The sequence below is a fragment of the Halichoerus grypus genome, chromosome 9, assembly GCF_964656455.1.
Source record: "Halichoerus grypus chromosome 9, mHalGry1.hap1.1, whole genome shotgun sequence".
Classification (NCBI taxonomy): domain Eukaryota; kingdom Metazoa; phylum Chordata; class Mammalia; order Carnivora; family Phocidae; genus Halichoerus; species Halichoerus grypus.
Genome location: NC_135720.1, coordinates 124308920 through 124328859, shown reverse-complemented (window position 1 = coordinate 124328859; position 19940 = coordinate 124308920). Strand labels below are relative to the sequence as shown.

General features: G+C 41.3%; 1 protein-coding gene across 3 annotated transcripts in view; it reads left to right on the top strand.

Moving 5' to 3' along the window:
• Nucleotides 1–3398: 3398 nt before the first annotated feature.
• The window catches only part of F13A1 (coagulation factor XIII A chain), a 167423-nt gene continuing 150881 nt past the window's right edge, over nt 3399–19940 (top strand). The window contains exons 1-3 of one of the 3 annotated variants that reach the window (XM_078055667.1): nt 3399–3416; nt 5557–5708; nt 17707–17895. In XM_078055667.1, coding sequence (XP_077911793.1) covers nt 5579–5708; nt 17707–17895 — 319 coding nt within the window. In that variant the 5' untranslated portion in view covers nt 3399–3416; nt 5557–5578. Of the gene's footprint in view, nt 3417–3546; nt 3632–4120; nt 4170–5556; nt 5709–17706; nt 17896–19940 lie in introns of those variants that run through there. The other 2 variants (XM_036068835.2, XM_036068836.2) reach the window with 2 other exon arrangements.

The window sequence follows — 19940 nt, the reverse complement described above, 5'->3', positions numbered from 1 at the left end:
GCTGAGAGGATGACAGCCTGGTGAATCATCAAACCTGGGGGTGGTCTCGGGAAGCCCTCTCAACACAGATGTGGTGGTACCAGCTTTGTGGACTGTTACCCGGACTCCTTTATCAACTGATTTTCACTAAATTGAGCAAATGAGAGACACTGGAGGGAGAGTGGAAAGGGAAGGAAGAGAAGAGCCAGAGTCATTCTTCCCTCCCTCCTGACCTCAGACAGACAGTGTTTCTGGTGATGACCAGATGTCAAGCAGTTCCAGTCCCCGCCCTAAAACCCCAACCCTTGTGCTGTGATGACACCACGCCCCCTTGCTGTTGCTAATTGCTGAGTTGATTTGCTTTCTCCTCTTTGGCTTCTGGTCTCTTCTGGCACCCATGTAACCAAACCCCTGTGTTCGTTCCCTCTTTTAAAAATATCCGAGGTGGTTTTTGTTTTCCCAGCTGGACCCCACATGCAACGTTCCTTAAATACCTATATTGTGCCACCTCCATACCAGGCAAGAAACATTCAGAAACAAAGGACACCACAGAGTTCAGAGTCTATTCATCCAGCTGCTTCTACAATAGTCACATTTTTTTGGCATAGCTCAAGGTTCATGGTATGGCCAGGAAACTTCGTTCTGACTTCTAAGCCTCAGTGCTGTGAGGAAAAGCTCTGTAACATCTCTGGGCTTCAACCACGTGCTGTGCTTGGTGACCCCAGACACTCTCTTATTGACACTAGTTTTAGGCACAAGGAAAGCCATTGCGTTTTTAATGTTTCTGGGTCAGTGGTTTGGGGAAGTTAGAAAGCTAAACAACATGTATGCATAGTCACACAATAATTACTGAGTCTCAGGCCAAAAGTGGCACAGAGGTGGCGGTTGTGAGGGTGACAAGCCTGTCCTGAATGCACAGCACAGCCAGGAATCCCAGGGGGTCTGGCAGCTGTGCCACCTAATCTGAAGGAAGCAAAGCTGCCCCACTCTTCCCCAGACCCACATGGGCAAGGGGGTCTCTAGGAATTCTCGACACTCAGGCTTGATTTTTGTCGGAAGAACTACCAGAGTAGGATGGTCCTTCTCTAGAACTCAGCAAAGAATATGGAAAGGATGGACTTTGAGTAATGGAATGGTCAGCAGACTCTCCCTGGAGAACTCCATTTGGGGTCTCTACCCTCATGCAGTTTAGTGGGAGTACAGACAAGGAGACAGACAGTGGCTGCATCGTAAGAGAAGCACCAGGACAAGGCCAACTCCCTGCAGGGCATGTGTGCAGTTTAGGCTGAGATCTGGAGAGCAAGTAAGAAACAGTCTGGTGGTGAGAAGAGGCGAGAGGAGAGGAGCGTTTTTCTGGCAGCGGTACAAGTGGTATAAGCAGGGAAATCACTGGGGCTGGAGCATAGCCCAAGAGGTTGGGGGGCAGGGGGTGGGTAGAGTGGGGGTCAGAAGGCAAGAGAGAGCAGGGCAGAAGGCAAGAGAGCATAAGGCAAGAGAGAGCGAAAGAGATGGGGATGGAAGGTAAAGTAGGACAGACATTGCAGAGACCCAGGCAACCAAAGTTTGGACTTTATCCTAAAAGCAAAGGGAAGTGGTGATAGAAGAGTTTATGCAAACAATATGATTTCAGATTTGAGCCCCTCAAAGCTCTTTCTCACTGCAGTGTGGAAAACAGGTTGGAGGACTCAAGATTGGAAGCGGTAGGTGGTTCTGGGGATTTTGACAACAGAGGATGATGTGGTGGTCTGAACCTCCACAGTGGGAGTGGGAGTGGATGGGTAAGCTCAAGAGATATTTAAGAGGAAGAATAGAAAGTGTTTGTTGAGGGATTGGATTTGGGAGTTGAGGGGAGGAAAAGAAGGAAGTGCCGAGAACAACACCACATGTCTGGCTTGGCAACAGAATTAGGGTGATGGCATTCACTGAGACAGGGAACTTTTGAGATGGACCAGGTTTTCAGGGGAAATTACACATCTCATTTTAGACATGATGAGTGTGAGTTATCACTGGGGCATGCCAAGATGGTTAGGAGGCAGTTACATTGGGGAATCTGAGGTTCTAGAAAAGATCATGGCTAAAGACCTAAATTACATTGGGGAATCTGAGGTTCTAGAAAAGATCATGGCTAAAGACCTAAAGACATGTCAGGATACAGATGGGAAATGAGAACGATGGGAACACCACGTTAATCCGAGGGAGTGTGTGCAGCACTGGGGGAGTGTAATGCCCCAGAATCGAGGGGGACAAACCTTCAAGGCAAGAGTGGGCAAGTTCAGTGTCTCCAAAGGGTAAGTGAATTAGAACAGAATCCTGTCCTTTGTATTTAGCACAGACCATTGGTGACCTTAAGCTAGTTTCAACAGAATGATGGGGGCAGATGCCAGATGGCAGAAGCTTGCAATGAAGAGGAAAGAGGGGAGCAATAGCCGGGGGCATGTTGGCCCAGGGAAGGATTTAACTTAGTATTGAAGAGACTTATCTTGAAGTTGTGTCAGTGCTGGTGGGGAGAAGCTGCCCGAGTGGGAGCTTGAAGATAGAGGAGGAAGAATGGATATGCAGTATGTCAAGGCCCTGGAGAACAAGGTGACATGGACCACAGGCAAAAAGGCAGGGCCTCATGCACTTGGCCACGGACAAAGGGGTGACTGGAAACCTTTTCCACTTTAGTAAGAGAAAGAAAGAGGGAAATATGGGTAAGTTTGCAGGCAAGTTCATAGATTGGTAGCAGAAATTTAGAGAATTCCTAACCGATGGTGTCTTTTTTTTCCCCCTCTCTCTCTGAAATTAGATCAAGGGGCAAGGTCAGAAATTTGAAGACAGTAAAGAAGGTTAAAAATAGCCATGTCTGAAAATAGGAGTATTTAGAGATACAAAGACTCAGAAAAAAATATATACATAGAAGAAAAATTTTCTATTTCTCCAGTTATTTGAAGATAAACCAAAATGGTTTTCAGGAAAAAAACAAAACAAAACACTGTTATTTTCTAATTTTGTGACACTTAAAGTTATTTACTCATCCTCCCCAGGGCTGGGCCTCCCCTCCTGTGGGAAGTCTTGCAGTTAGGTGGTGGCTGAGGCTCCCATGGATGTTTTAAGAAAGCAGACCATCCCCCCTCAGCCTTATTGACTCAAGAAGGACACATTTCTCTTGCTTTATGCATGGTCACAGCTGTCTGTGACCTGTCTGCCAGAGGGCAGACCCACCCTTCATCCAAGCAGCCAACCTCAGAATCCCCAGGGGGGACATTGCCTGCAGAGGAAGACCCTTCCAGCCCCTCTGAGGAAAGGGAGGGGGCAGGGTGTGCGGGGGCGCTGGAGAGGGGCGGCAGAACTGGAGGTGGGGATGGTGAGGAGAAGCAGGGCTAGGAACTTGGGAGTAAGGGGGCGTGGGTGGGAGGAGGAACTCATGCCAGAATAACATCAGCAGGATGGCAGAAGTAAGTAGAAAGTCCTAGAAGCTGCTCTGTTTGCTCCAGCTGTCAAGAAGGGGGAGGAGAAAACCCTGTGGGATTGGAGGGGGAGGAGGGTGGGGGCTGTTAGGAAGTTATTTAAGAGGCAACTTTCTTGTCGTTTTTCCTGCGTCCTTTTGAGGAAGTACCCCTGAGCCGCACAGAGCCAGCCTGCATTAGGGCACCTCAGGCGGGGACCGCAGGTAAGCAGCAGCCCCTCCTGCCAGGCCTCACGGCAAACCTGCACCCAGGAGCCGAGGGGCCCGCTGCGCCTGCCCCCCTGCCCTAGAGTTTTCCAGCGATCCCTCAGGCGGCCGCTCTGGGTATAGGGGACAAGGGTCAGAGGCGCCCCCATTTTTCCACTGCCTCTCCTGGTCCCCATCTCAGCGCCTACCCAGCCCCACTTCCGTCCAAGCGGGGAACTTCTCAGGTACTCCAAGCTTCCCAGAAGGTGCTGCTTGCAAGAAGGCCACCAGATGGGAATAAAGGACCTGGGAGTGCTTCCCCAAGGGAGCTCCCCTCTCTTCAGGGGAGCAGACTATGGAGGGGTGAAACAAAAGGTTAGAGAGAGAGGGATATAGGACCAGGTAAGAACACTGCTTGGCTTGGCTCTGCATCCCTGTGCATCCCCTTTCCCTCTCCCAATGCAAGAGCTGAAGTTGAGCACTTGCCCCCCCAGACCTGTGGAGAAGGGGTTGCTTCTGCCCACCTGCACTCACCTGCACAGTCTCCCCTTACCTGGTAAGCACCTGGGGCTCACCAGCTCTTTGCTTTCTGGGTTCTCTCTCCCAACAGGCTACCGCACTGCTCTACTCTGTTCTCCCCTACACCCTCCCCTCCTCACCCGGCTTATTTTCCTCCAGAGGACTGCTTTTTCTTACCTTCCCTCCATCATTAACCCTTTCTCCCTGTCCCCTTAGCTCACTGGAGCCTTTGTGTAAGTATGTCTGTAGGTATTTACGGAAACCTATTCAGACTTTATACTCGCAAACATTGCTGTCTCCTTCCCAGACCAAATACCCTAGAAAGTGGTTCTCTTGTCTCCAGCTGTGTTGCCTTTGCTCAACATGTTTCCGGAACAGTCTACTCTGGTTGCCTCTATAGTGGATGCTCTTCATCTTTGAGGGTGTGCTTGGTTTTTGAAAAGAGCCAAATAACCAAGAGTCATGACTGGGCGATCCAGGTGATCAAGGTAAAAGCTCCATTTGGGCCAGAAACAAGGGCTCCCTTTATTTGGTCAGTTGGTCAACAAGTACTGACTGATTGGGGCCTGACAGTGAGGTGTGTGGTGTTTAAGCTGGCTCCTCGCCTGTACAAACTCCAGAGGAAGGGGAAGCAGGCTTGGGGAAAAGTCAGTATTAGCACCACTGACCAAATACATTCAGAGAAAGGCTATTAATAGCCCTAATTTAAAATTGCAGTGTACCCCCTTCACCCACCCAGATTCCATCAGCCTCCTCCTGCTCTGTGTGGTCCTGGCTCCAAAGCACTTGCCACCTTCTCACACCCTTTTCTGTTTACCTCTGCAAAGTGTGGCCTCCACCCTAACCCTCACTGGACGGAAAGCTCTCTAGGTCAACAATCCTCTGTTTTGTTCTCTGATGTATCCCAAGTGCCCAGATCACAGCTGGGCACATAGTAGGCTCTCATTAAATATTGGTTGAATGAAGTTGCAAAAATGAATGCTTTGGAGGATGCCACTTATCTGGACATGGTTGGATAACTTTATTCTTAAAAGTGACTTAGGGCTTCGTAAGTCTATATGAAATGGACATATGTACGGGCATATGACATTAAACGTTTCTTGCAAAAATACTGCCTTTAGGGGTAATGAGGGGGGAAAAAAAACCCTGCTTTCTAAAATCTTATTTCTCCAAATAAGTCCCGTTTCTTCTGCTTTCCATATGTTTTGACAGACAAGAAATCTCCCCAAGGTCCTTGGGGAACTGTGCTCCATCATTAGACTAATCCTTACTGCCACTTCTCAAGCTTTATTTATGTGAAACTCACAATGTGTTGCTTCAGTGCTACCCCACACAGACATGTCTGCTTCTCTATTTTTGAATCCTTGTCTCAAATGTAACTCGCCTCCCATTCCTTTTCTGTGTCTCCCTTTCTCCCCCACAAGGAGCCTGTGAAGCTAGCTGAGAATGTCCGAGACCTCCGAGCCTGCATTTGGAGGCAGGAGAGCCCTGCCCCGCAACGCGTCCAATGAGGCAGAGGATGACCTCCCCACTGTGGAGCTGCAAGGGTTGATGCCCCGAGGTGTCAACCTGCAAGGTACAGGGTCCCCCACCTGCTCCTACCTGCAGGTGTGGCTGGGTCAGCACCCTTTGTCTCCACTAGGTTCCCACAAAAGCGGCTCCCCTGCCAGTGTCTGGTATTAAAGAAAAGACTCCCAGACCTTCTTTTGAGTGGTAAAAGGCCCCAAGATCCAGATTCTCGTCCCAGTTCTACCACTTAATAGCTTTGTGATCCCAGGGAAGTCACTTTGTCTTTCTACCTCTTAGCTATTTCCTCTAAAAAACAAGGGCATTGGCTCAGTGGATGCCTCTTCCAGCCCTGCTGTTCTGCTTTTAAAAATATTCTCTAGCTGGAAGTTTCCACTTCCAAAATATTGTGGCTGTTTTGATTGTCTGGCTTGTGCCTCTTTCCCTCTCCCTCCTCCTGCCTCCCTCCATTGCTGTGAATTTCAGAGCTGGTGAAAGATGCCAGACTCTGACAGTAATGGAGATGGAAGCCCTCTATTTCTCTCCAGAACAGCCTAGTGAGCAGGTGAGGCAAGCTGCTTCCCCTGCTCTCGCCTCCAATGATCCCAAGGGACCTGCTCTGGGAGTAGCAGCCAGCAGCTGACCTCCACTCAGCCCTGTCAACTGTGATGGGGCCCAGGAGCCAGCAGTGGCTTGGTGACACAGACACCATTCCCTTGGGTCACAGCAGGGACATTCACATGTCCTTGAATGGCATCTCTCATGGACCACTTTTTGTTGGTAGCACTCATGCAGCAAGCCCACTTCTGCTCCTGAGGGTACTGTGCGCTAGGTTTCACTGGGAGGTAAACACCCACTTGTTGGGGGCAGGTGCCCACGATCACCCCTGTGGTGGGTGGTTAATCCGCCTCCTCAGAAAGAGATCAGCATTTGAAAGCAAAAGGAAAGAACCATGCTGATTATTAACAAGTCCGGCAAATTAGAGAACTGCCTACACCTTGTAGACAGGTTTGATTGGGTTACTATCATGTCTAGACAATTTGATATCCAACTGTGAAAACAGAGATATCTAGTACCATCCATTAAGGTACCATCCAAATTTGGAGGGGGGAACTCACAGAAGGGCTTCTTCAGTTGAGTGGAAGCGTCCGGACAGACTTGTGAACTTGTAGTTCTGAGCTCTCTCTCCGAGTGGGGTGCTGCATTCCCTACAACTCTGCAATTAGAGACACAGAACTGAGTTAAAAAGTACTTGTTAATTAACTCATCTAAATCCCCATGTTACAAGGTGGGGAAACTGAGGTCAAAGCAAGTAGTTGATGTTCACTCCTTCACTGCCCAAACTTGGGTTTATCCTTTTCTTTTCTTTTCCTTCCTTTCTCTAAGAATGCAAATAAAATTGGAAAGCATGCAGACGTCAAATTATCAAGCAATTATAAGCAAATTATTATACCTTGGTGTATTCAGTGTTTTAGCAAAATCCTCCTCTGGCAGAGAAGACTTTTGGCCCTGGGGAATGGGGGCCAAGGTGCTGAAAGAAGTGGGCAATAAGAACAGAAAGAGAAAGGGGCATAGGATCAGTGAGGAGAAATGTGAACAGAGACAGTGAGATGTAGCAAAGAGCCCCTTGGTTCAGGACTCAGAAGAATTGGGTTCTGGTTCCACATTTGTCACTAACTTTGCCACCCAGGGGAGCCTCAGTTTCTCCATCAAGAAAATGGAAGCAATACTTACTTCACAGTTGCCATGATGATCAAATGACTAGTGCCTATGAGACACCTGATCTATGAGACACTTGACCAACAAATGCTCATTGATTCAGAATGTGCAAGTTGTCATACCCTACAAGGTTGGGAGCCCACCTCAGTGAACACTTGTTTCTAAGGGGAACATGTAACAGCTTACAGGGGCTGTATATCTGAAATCTGAACAAAATGTTCCTAACAAGAAATCAAAACTACCAGAGAACTTGAGTAGGTAGGTTGATTTAAAAAAAAATCTGGGATTATTGATTTCTGTGTATTTATTTTTGGAGGCACGGGTAGGGAATTATTTTGAAAAATCAGTCATCATTTGCTTGACAATATATGTGTCCACAGCCCAAGTGACATTCTGGGATACCTATTACAGGCCCTGGCAGAGGAATATGAGTGTCCAATGACTATTTGTAGAATGAATGAACAATCAATCACTTGAGAATTGAATGACTCATCAGGCCTAGAGTCATTATAATCTTATTATTAATAGCAGGTTCCAGGTTTTAAAAACATGTCTTCATTTAATCTGTCTCCCACATGTGAGCTAAGTGCTACACACCATGAGGATAGGGTCTCTGAACCCAGGTATCATGGGGGAAGTCCTAGATGAGTAGAATAGAAGAAAAATACCAGTATAGAAACCATGTGATCAAGAACTATCCCCTACTTATCCTTTACATTTCATATTTCTCTTTTATTGTGCCAAAAAGCAGGTTTTCTGACACAAAATACATCCATTTCTCCCAAGTCATCCCCTGCTAAGGCTGTCACGTGTGATTAGCTGCTGTCTTCTTGCAGTTTATGCAGTGACCCCTAGGGGCATCAAAGAAGGCTTGAAGCTCCCTGAGCCCTGGTCTGAGGACAGCTTTGGCTCACAAAGCCCTAAGTCAAACTCATTTGTTTCAATAGAAGCTTTTTCCAAAAGTGTCCCTTCATCAAGGTGCTCTTTCCAAACTGACTGAGAAGGCAGAGAAGCAAGAGGAGGAAAAGGGATAAATGGCAGATTTTTCATTTCGAATGCTCCTGTGACAGTCAATATATATATAATATACACTGAGTGGTATGATACCCTTAATTCACAGCTTTTGTGAATATTTGGTTAAGAATGACTTTAGCCTGCATTTCAAAATGTATAAACTCACATGAGGCTCTTCCCATACAGCATCATGATATTTAAAAAAAAAAAAAAGGAAATATTTGAGGTGACAGTGAGAGCCCAGAGATGGGACCAGCCAGTCAGTCATGATGTTTGACATCCTCATGTGTTTTAGGGGTTCTTCATGCCCCCTTCTGAACTTAGTTGTAGCCAATTAAAATATGTGAAAATCTCCTCAGATTGCTGGATTTGCATCTCTTCCTAATAGACTGTTCTGTATGTTTAGTGGTTGTTTCTGGAAATCTCTCTACAGCTTTCCTAGTCTCAAAGGTTATTTTAGCAGGAGATGTAATGTTCTGGAAGATAGCCTTATATTCTTGGTCTTGTTTGACTCTGCATTATTAACCATAGGTTATCCTTTGCAGTAGTGATTATAATCCTTACTTGGCAGATCTAATGTGATGAATTCAAACTGGAAAGCAAGTCTAGATCCCTAAAAAGTCAAATGCAGGAGAGATCTAGAATCTTTCAGGCTAATGGGGTCTTGTGCCTTTCTGAGCATCTCTCCTCCTTCCCACCCCACACCCTGTCAGAACCAAAGCAATTAATTAACTAGTTAATTATCAATCTCTCCTTTGTGCAGAGTAAACCTCTCTGGATTGAGGGTTTTTAAAAGAATTAGAAAGGCATTTAATGTATGATGAAGAAATGATGTTGTATAGAACCAATTCATCATTTCATTCAGTTTGTGTAAAAGCATTTAATGATTGCCACCTATGTGTCAGGAAGTATGCTAAGTTCTCTCTGAGGACACAAAGATGAGTAAGCCAATCCCTGGCCTCAAGTGGCTCTCCATCTACTAGATGAAATAGACACAGAAAATATAATTGCAATTCAGTGCAACAAATAATGTCACAGAAATTATGCCAGTTGCAGTGAAAGAACAGAGAAAGTAATGATATGGTGTGGGGACAGTGGGAAAGAGGGTGAGGAAGGCTTTATGATGAAAGGCCATCTGAGTTTGGTCTTAGAGGATGAATAGGAGTCTTCCAGGCAGACAAGTGCATGGGAACAGCATTTCTAGCAGAGGGAACAGTACATATCAAGTAATGGGGACAAGGCAGGGATGAGCCTGGGAAAAGTAGGCAGGGACCTGTTATAGTAGGTACACTGAGACCTTACCTTTTCTCCTGCAGATAAAGAAGGACTTGCAAAGGATTCTAAATAGCAAAATGACATAATCAGAACTATGTTTCTTTTTTTTTTTTTTTTAAGATTTTATTTATTTATTTGAGAGAGAGAGAACGAGAGACAGAGAGCATGAGAGGGAGGAGGGTCAGAGGGAGAAGCAGACCCCCCGCTGAGCAGGGAGCCCGATGTGGGACTCGATCCCGGGACTCCAGGATCATGACCTGAGCTGAAGGCAGTCGCTTAACCAACTGAGCCACCCAGGCGCCCCAGAACTATGTTTCATGAAGGTAATTCTAATGGTGAGGAGCAAATGGAGAGAAGGAAATACATTTGGAGGCTGTTGAGATACTTCTGGTGAGAGGAAAAGTAAACCAGACGGATTTCCATCTCTGGAGAAGATACTGGTCTCACTTCTTATTCTAGCTTCCTCTGAGCCACTGAGCATTTCTTCTACATTTTACGGTACAGGACATTTGAATAGCAACAGTTAAAAAACAATAAGCTGCTTAAGAAAATGTTTTTAATCATTCTAATTAATGATACTTTAAAATTTGGGGTATCCAAGAGAAATAGAGAGAGGAAATTTATCCTGTTGTTTCAACAATAAACAAACCTACTTCCTCATGGACAGTATTTATGCCTACAGTTTGGTAATAATATTACCAAAGATTGCATGGAGATTTCAATTCACTAGGGAATTCCTAGGATATGAACCTAAACATTCAACTTATTTCAAGATTCCGTCTGTGACAGGTATAATCATTCTTGGAAGAATATTTTTACAACCTAAGGAGAAAATAATCTACTTTTTTTCATATTAGGGAAAGGGTAGGAAGACAGGGAGGCAGCGGGCTCATGAGGAGAGATTTTTTTTTTTTTTAACAGTCCATTTTCTGATGTGTTTGGAATTAGGCTAAATTGTGTTAGGTAGACTTTTTGAAAGCTGTCACTTCGAAAGAGCAAGCTGCCAACTTCCCAGCTACAATATCTCAAAAAACCCAAAAAACCAAAAAACCAAAAAACCAAACCGAAAAGTAGCTTAGCAATAAGTGGCTCCATTTTGTCAGGAACTGGGCTTGGACAGGGAGAAGTAAATTCATTTCCTGTTTGTGTCAAATGGAGCCTGGATGATGAGAAGGCTCTTTCAATCTAAACTATGTCTCGTTAATCCAATAAAAAAAGGCAGAAATCAATATGCCAGCTTAATAAATGTTTACTGAGTGTTTACTGCATGAAGATGGACAATAGTAAGCAAAATGGACAATAGAAAGAACTATGATATTTGTATATCTATGCTTATATTTTATGACCAACATCTGTAGAGCCCTTGTTATTATTAGGTATTGTAAACACCAAATACAAAGGCTGCTCTGTGGGTGAGTGTCCATGAGCAATGAAAAAAATGTTTAATTGGTGGTATTGGGACTTCACCTTATTCCTTATGTGCAAGTTGGTGCAATAAAAATTCACCCCCCTTGCAGATCTGGAGATCTACCAGATTACACTAGGGGGAGGGCAATAGGGCTGTCATTTCCTTCTCCCTCTAAAGGATAAAGCACCCTCCCATTACTCTTCCATATGTCTTGTCCATTTGACTACAGTCTAGAACATTAGCTCCTCAAACTCTCAAACTCTCAGTGTTGCTTTTAATCTTCCATGTTTTGGTCAAGGTTTTATTTTTTTTTTTTTTAATTTCATTTATTTAGAAAGAGAGGGAGAGCACGAGCCGAAGGAGGCACAGAAAGAGAGGGAGAATCTCAAGCAGACTCTACCCTGAGTGTGGAGCCCAACGCAGGGCTTGATCTCACGACCCTGAGATCATGACCTGAGCCAAAATTAAGAGTCAGACGCTTAACCAACTGAGCCACCCAGGCATCCCTCAAGTTTTATTTTTTAAATGAAATGTTTTCCTTGGTTTAAATTATTTTTAATATGGACTTTTATTTTAAGAGATTACACAGGGAAATTTTACTTATCATTGCCTTAGTTTTTCCCCCACATAGGGTACCACTGTAATTTTCATGATATTTTTTTTCTTTTTTCCTGAAGGCAATGACCTGTTAGAGAGATATTGCAGTAGAGAATGATAAGATCACTTAGAAAAAAATAACATTTTTAAAAACTCCATACTTGGAATGAAGTGTTATTAAAATTATAACATTGTAGATTGCCTTATTTTAAAACAAATCCTTCATGTATATGTTAATATACATTTATTTTATATATTATCATTATGTAATATAAAATAATATTATTACTTAATATGTATTTTTATGTGAAAAAAATAAATATATATATTTGTTTTCACTGTGAAACTGTAGATTATTTTTGGCTTAGGTTTTATATACTCAAAAGAATTTATTAGTACTCTTGCTTACCTTTTGTTATAAGCGATATATAAGTTATGTACTATCAAGTCATGGCATTTTTATTCCAGTCTGAAATAAAAGTTCTGGGCTGGAGGTCTCATGTCATAAAACCCCAGATCACTGTCTTCAACACTGTTACAATATACAACATACTATATATAGTCCTGAAATGTTAAATTGTCTGATAAATGACATTTAAAGACTTGTATGGTTAATTGGTGGTCCCAATACCACCAATTAAACATTTTTTACATTGCTCATGGACACTCACCCACAGAGCAACCTTTGTATTTGGTGTTTACAATACCTAATAATAACAAGGGCTCTACAGATGTTGGTCATAAAATATAAGCATAGATATACAAATATCATAGTTCTTTCTATTGTCCATTTTGCTTACTATTGTCCATCTTCATGCAGTAATAGAATATCCATTTTATGATGCATAAACTAACTTCAAGCTCCAATTCAGGCATTACATTTGTTTAAAGTGAAAAGTGGTATATTTGCTATGGCTTCTTTTCGCATTGTCCTGGGTACACTGAAGGTGAGGTCTTGTCCTCAAAGGGCTTACAGTCCCACAAATAAAATCACCTATATCAACGTGACACAAAGTGCTTAATTATAATTAATTTTTATTTAAAAAAGGAAAAATGTATTCTGGGAATGAAGAGGAGAAAATTATTTCACCCACCTGTAGAAATGTAAGAAAAGAAAAGCAGGCCTATCTTCTCAGAATACAAGGAATGAAGCTTTCTTTCTTTTTCTTTCTTTCTTCTTTCTTTTTTCTTCCTTCCTTCCTTTCTTTCTTTCTTTCTTTCTTTCTTTCTTTCTTTCTTTCTTTCTTTCTCTTTCTTTCTTCTTTTAGAGAGAGAGCATACACTAGTGGGGGCAGGAGGTGGGCAGAGGGAGAGGGAAGAGAGAATCTCAAGCAGGCTCCATGCTGAGCGCAGAGCCCAAGGTGGGATTCAATCTTATGACCCTGAGGTCATGACCTGAACCAAAATCAAGAGTGGGACACCTAACTGACTGACACTGAGGTCATGACCTGAACCAAAATCAAGAGTGGAACACCTAACTGACTGAGCCACCCAGGCACCCCGGGAATGCAGCATTCTCTCATTTAATCCCCACACCACCACCATTTTGCGGGCAATAAAACTGAGGCACAGGAAATTTGTATAACTTGTGCTAAGTCACAGCAATAGTAAGTGCCAGAGCTGGGATGTGAGTCCAGGCAGTCTGGCTCCAAAATCCATGCTCTTATCCACTATGCTAATCTCCTCTCTTAATAATAACAATGCTAATATAATAAAAATAATTTGTGAGAATTTACTAAGTGCCAGACATAGTGCTAAAGCACTTTACATACATTTTTTTTTCATCTAATCCTTACACTAACCCTATAAGGCAAGTGTTTTATTGTCTTTTTAAAGATAAAGAAAGTGAAGAGAGATTAAATAACTTCCCTGAGGTTGCACAATTAGTAAATAGTGAAGCATCTCCTAGAACATATTCTGCAAAACACTGCCCCCAAAAATAGTTCCCATAGTCATTTAAGTTTGGAAAACATGACACCTCTAGGAGAGTTATAGTCTACATCAATAAAAGTCTCCCATAAATCCTTCAAGTATCCTAATTGACTTTGGTTTCCCAAAACTGGCTTAACCATGGAACTCTTATTCTTCCAGTGCATATCAATGTCCCATCGAAGTATCACTGCATTACACTACTTTGAGGATAGACTGGCTTTAACCAGACTCACTAGACATTAACCAGGTTCACTGGACAGGCTCATGGAACTAGAAAGCCAGAGTTTCCATTTGCAATAAAAATAAAGCCAATGAGAACCAGATACTAAAAAATACTTGACTTTCTCTTTCCAGCTTTATTTTTCCCTTTGTCAAAGATGCTTGGGAAGCCAAGGCATAAAACTAATATACTCATTTTCAGGGGCACATTATTATGGGAGTGGAGGTGGGAGGAGATGAGGCGAATTCTGGCAGTGCTCCAGGACCAGTGCATTCAATACCTGCAGGCAGATTAGACTCACCCAATCCCTCACCTGGAATTCTGCAGTAGCTTCTTAACTGACCTTCCTGCCTCCAACACGGCCACCATCCTTTCCTTTTCTTACTCTTTCACCAGAAGAAGTTGAAATTTGCACACGCACACACACACACACACATATAAAGACATGTCAGTTTGCTATTTCAGATTTTTCACGGGATCCCCAATGCAGTGGAAGTCCAAATTTCCTAACATGGTCTACAGGGCTTGCATGAGCAGCTCCTGCCTATTCCTCCTTTGTGGTCCCACTACTACACTCCAGCCAACCAATCATCTTTCAATTTCTTAAGTAAACCAGACACTCTGTTGCCTAAGTCTTCACTCCCCTCTCCCTGAAACATCCTTCCCCACCCCTTTTTATACCTGGATAACTTGTTCATCTTTCTGACCATTGCTTATATACCTCCCTTCCTCCAAAAAGCTTCCTTAATTCCACTCCCTCAATCTGAGTTACAGGCTTCCTATACCTCCCAGATACCCTCTTCTACCCGATACCCTATACTGCTTTATCAGAATATTTATGGTGCTATGTCCTAATTATCTGTTCACTTTTTAGTATCTACCACTGTGTATTTATTGAGCTTGTATTTATTAGGTAGTGACCTAATCAACATTTATATCCATGCCTTGAATGGCAACATAAAATGACACGCATAAAATTCCTGGAGGACAGGAAGTTGCGGAGAATATTAAATATATTGAACATATGCTTAGGGTCTACAATTATATTAAGAGCTTGGAATAATTAACCAAATTCAATAAGATGAAATTTAATATGAATACATGCAAAGCCTTAAAACTGAGCTACAAAGAAGAAAACCTTTGTATAGATATGGCTGGCTTCTAGGGATCTGTATTGAATCATAATGCACTACTGGTAGAAATGACATCAGAATGTATTTTTATTTTTTTTAATTTTTTTATTATGTTATGTTAATCACCATACATTACATCATTAGTTTTTGATGTAGTGTTCCATGATTCATTGTTTGCGTATAACACCCAGTGCTCCATGCAGTACATGCCCTCTTTAATACCCATCACCAGGCTAACCCATCCCCCCACCCTAAAGGTTTTTGCTTTAACAGATGCTTAATGTAAATCAAAAATAAGGTAAAACTATTCAAAATACTAACGATATCTTTGACTGAAATAACAGAAATATGCTAGTTGTTTTGAAAGATGTAGCAGTCTCTGTCTTTCATTGGAAATACCACAGCTAGAATAATGTACTTAATTCTAGGAAAAATACAACTAGAGAGAAATTTATAAAATGAAATGCATTCCAGAAAATAGTAGAGGGTTAAAGTTCTGGAAAAGAACAGTTGAGGAAATGGAGAATGTTTTAGTCAAAGGAATAGAAGCCTTTATATACCTAAGGAGTACCAGATGAAATGAATAGAATGTAGTCTATATTTATCCAGAAATCAGAACCAAGATCCATGGTTAGAAAAATTACAAGGAAGCAGATGTGAGTTCATCTTAAGAGGGCTTGTCAAATAATTAAAATTGTTTAAAAATGGACTGTTTGCTTTGTGAGATAGTGTGTTTCCTGTTCAGATGAAGACAAAAAGCCTAAGCATTTGGGCTTCCAAGATGTTTCATGCAGTACATAGCAGGTCTACCAGATGGTCTAGAAAGTGCCTTTGCCCTCAGAGATTCTGTGAGGCTATAATATCAGTGCATTCCTTCCATTGGTGCTGATGAATGGAGACCTGATTAAACCCATTTCTGAGGATTCAGTTTTTAGACATTTAAACAAAACAAAAACATTATTGAAAGGCACAGTGCTAAGAAGGAGGACCAGATGAGTTGATTACTAAGGTCCTTTTCAACTAAGACATTTATGAGTCTCCAGCTCTTTCTGAAGCTGACTTAACACTAGGGATTGTGACCTTAATAAGACCAGAGAACTTAGGGGAAAGGCAGCTTGGAAGAGAGAGGTCTAGAGAATTAAACATCTTCCACCCACAGCATAATGGAAGGAAAGTGCCCTTTAGGGGACAATGTTCAGGGTTCTGCAATGGGGTAAAAATAGAACTGTATCTTGCACTTCTTTGGGCTGTAATGTTGCAGTCAGAATAGCCCACTGAACACCACATCATGTAAAATATACAATGGCTCCATCAGAGTTTATAGTTAAGCTAGCCACAAGTAAGCCTATGGCCCCACTATGTGCCAGGCATCATGCCAGAGCTGTTGTCTTGTTATGTAATTGAATTTTTGTAGAAATTCTCAAAGTATTAGTCTCCTCATTTGAAAGGTGAGAAAACTCAGCTTCTGTGAGGCTACATCCCTTACCTATGTAAGTAAGAGACCTGGGATTCAAACTCAGGATTACCTGGACTTTGAATTAATCAAGAGTGTTTCAGGAACTCCTAAACTTTAGAAGTGGAGAGTATCTAAATGAGCCCAACTTCTTGGTTTTGCCTATGAGACAAAAATGAGGCTAGAGGGGACCAAGTGTCCTGCACAGGATTCCCATGTAAACACAAAGGAAGGCATTGGAGTCTTTCCGGGTGATGCTCCAGCATGAGTACAGGCTCAGCAGCTGTGCTCTGTGTATACTGTATTCACAGCTGTGAGGGCAAACCATGCAACAGACTGGGTCAGGGTAGGCAGAAGGCTAGTGTACCCCCACCAGCCTCTCTCCCTAATTCCCCTTTACAACTCCAAGTGTGCATGCAGAAATCTATCTCTAGACTAGATCTTGCAAACTACAGTGTAGATGGGCAGAGTTACCTCCATATTCAGTGATCATTTGCAGAGGAATGGGAGAAAGGTAGGAGGAGATCTAACCTTTATCCAGTGCTATCATGTCTCAAATAAATGTATAAGTGACATTTACCCTCCCAATTCCAAAAGCCAGAGGAAAGACCTATAGATTTTTGTATCAGACCAGGGTTGACTTCCAGATTGGTGGAAATGTGAAGATTTATTTCTTCATGTTCAAAGTGGAAACAGTTATATCTATCTCAATGAAATGTCAGTATTTTGTCTCCACACCTGTTCTTTTCTTTCCTACCTTTGAGGGACCAGATCTACTTTTAGAATTATAGAAGGAGGGATATTTGACCCTACCTGAAGAGGAGAATTTTGAATTAAAGGTCAACTTTGGACCTTTGGAACATCCCTTTGAGGCTTTGTCAGATTTAATGCCTCCCTTTTTAAAGATAAAATTGAAATGGCTATCCCTTTCTTATTCCTAATTAGTGACATAGTGAGGTGATAGTCATGATGAAAGCCAGCATGAGCCGGGAATGTGTAGACTTGAACTCTGGTCCTAGTTTCTCTGTACCTAGACCTATGTGGGAGGCATCATCAGCACTGCTCTGTCTATCCCAAGGGAGTGCCTTGTGGTATGAAGTGAGGTCACAGCGGGGAAAGCTTTTAAAATCCTCTTTGAAGGCAAGAATGTCACAAGAGAATGACTCTTAAATCTATCAACCCCCTGTAGAGAGTTTAATCCAACAGACCACATTACCTCAATACCTAAAGAATCAGGAAAAGCAATCTTGTTTTTTGAGTTTGTGGTTGTATCAAAGTTACTCAGTGGTGTCCCTCAACTGTTTTCTTTATGTGTAGACTACCTTCATGTCGCAAATGTTCACCTGTTCAAGGAGAGATGGGACACCAATAAAGTGGACCACCACACTGACAAGTATGAAAACAACAAGCTGATTGTACGTAGAGGACAGACTTTCTTCATCCAGATCGACTTCAATCGTCCATATGACCCCAGAAGGGATCTCTTCAGAGTGGAATATGTCATTGGTGAGTGCCTTGGGCAAGCCATGTTGTGATAGTCCATCTGTGTCATCATGTTATGATAGTCATGATACCATGGGCCGCATAGTAGAGAAGGATACAGGTGCAACTGTTTACTTCCTAGAATTATATTTTGACAATTGGCTGGAGCTGGGGCTACATCCTGCCCCAGGACCACCCTATGCTCTAAGATGGGTCTGTATAATGCCAAACATTTAGGCCTATCCAAGTAAAAATCTGTACAATAAAAGTGAGTATAATTGGTACAAATGTTAGTTAATTATTTTTCCCCAGTTGTTTTTGACATCCGATAGTGTGGCTTTTAATTTATCAACTCTTCTCTCGTGATTTCATTGGTCTTACGTGCTAAAACTATTTTCAGTTCTTAGTATACAATCTCCATATAAGCATTTCCCAAACTCTGTTCTGCTCTAATCTACTCCCATAGGATGGCTCATGAAAGATAGACAGTCAAGTAAAGTTCACAAAACACTTTGTACTCTTATCTCCTTTTGTAGGTTGACAATATACATTAGCTTAACAGTTCTGGGAAGTACCATTTAACTCGTTTGGTTGGGTGTTTCCCAAATTAATTAGGTCCTGGTACCCTTTAAATTATAGCTATTAACATTTGACACATTTAGTAAATATTTCCCTAGAAATTTACAGATATAGCAAGTAAACACATGCACAAAAAAGCAAAGGTGGCTCAATATCAGAAAACTATCTATATAATCCTACATATAAATAAATTAAAAGAAAAAAATCAGGCAATCAAATCAATAGTCACTGAAAGGAACATGATTAAATTCAGCAGCTGTTTTTTTTTTTTTAAAGACTTTAAATAAAACAAAAGTAAAAAAAATTTCCTCAATTATAGTAAAAATTATTTACCCCAAACCAACAACTTTTGGTATTTTAAGTTGCAAAAAGTTAATTTAATTATAATGAGAAATTAGAGATACCTGCTATTGCCATTCTTTTTTTTTCTAAGCTTTAAAGATTTTAGCAAATGAGAAATATCTCCTATAAATACTGAGAAAAATAAAATTATATATTTTGCTACTGCTATGATTGTATATATAGAAAACCCAACAGATTCAAGGACAAAGGCACAGTATTAATAAAACTTTGTAAGATGGCTAGATAGAAGATAAATACATAAAAGTCAATAGCCTTTCTCTTTAGCATTGAGAACCTAGAAATAGAAATAAGAAAAAAAAATTCCACATATAAAAGTTACTAAAACTATGAAATATAAAAACGAATTAAAAAAAACAAGATGCAGAACACAAAGCAGCTATTAAATCTTAATAAGAGATGTGAAAAAATTTTGAAAAAGTAAGTATGTTTTTGGATATGATATCTCAATTTTTTTTAAATGTCCCAAAATTAGTATGTAAATATAATGCATTTCCAATTGAAGGATTTTTTTTGTCTTGAATAAAATAAGAGTTCATTTGTAAGAGTAATTACTTGGCAATAATCAAGAAAATGATACAAAGAAAGAATAAATAAAAGAGCATTTTCTATCAGAAGCATCTATCAGAACATATTATAAGAAGTGTTTTGTGGAACAGAATAGAGAATCCAGAAATCGATGTCAGTATGTAAGATTACTTAATACGTAGTTGTTGGTTTTGTGGAGTAAGAAAAGTATATGGGCTTTTTGTTTTTTTGTTTGTTGTTTTAATAAATTAAATGATGTTGTATTTTACATCTAGGTATTTTAGTATATATATATATTACATGTAAGTATATGCATTTAACATATTCTTGTATTTAATATATATTTATCTGTACATGTATAATTATATATATTATTTTACATGTATATATATTTGTTTTATATATGCCAAAATACCACAGATGACCACATATATGAACAAATGACCAAAATATAAGTATATGACAAAAATATCACATACGAAGTCAATGGATAAAAGATAGAGCTGGAAAAATATTCAGAACATACATCAGAGATAAAAGGTTAACATAGAAAAAAAAGCTCTTACAAATTGACAATCTGAAGATAAGCAATAGAAAAATAG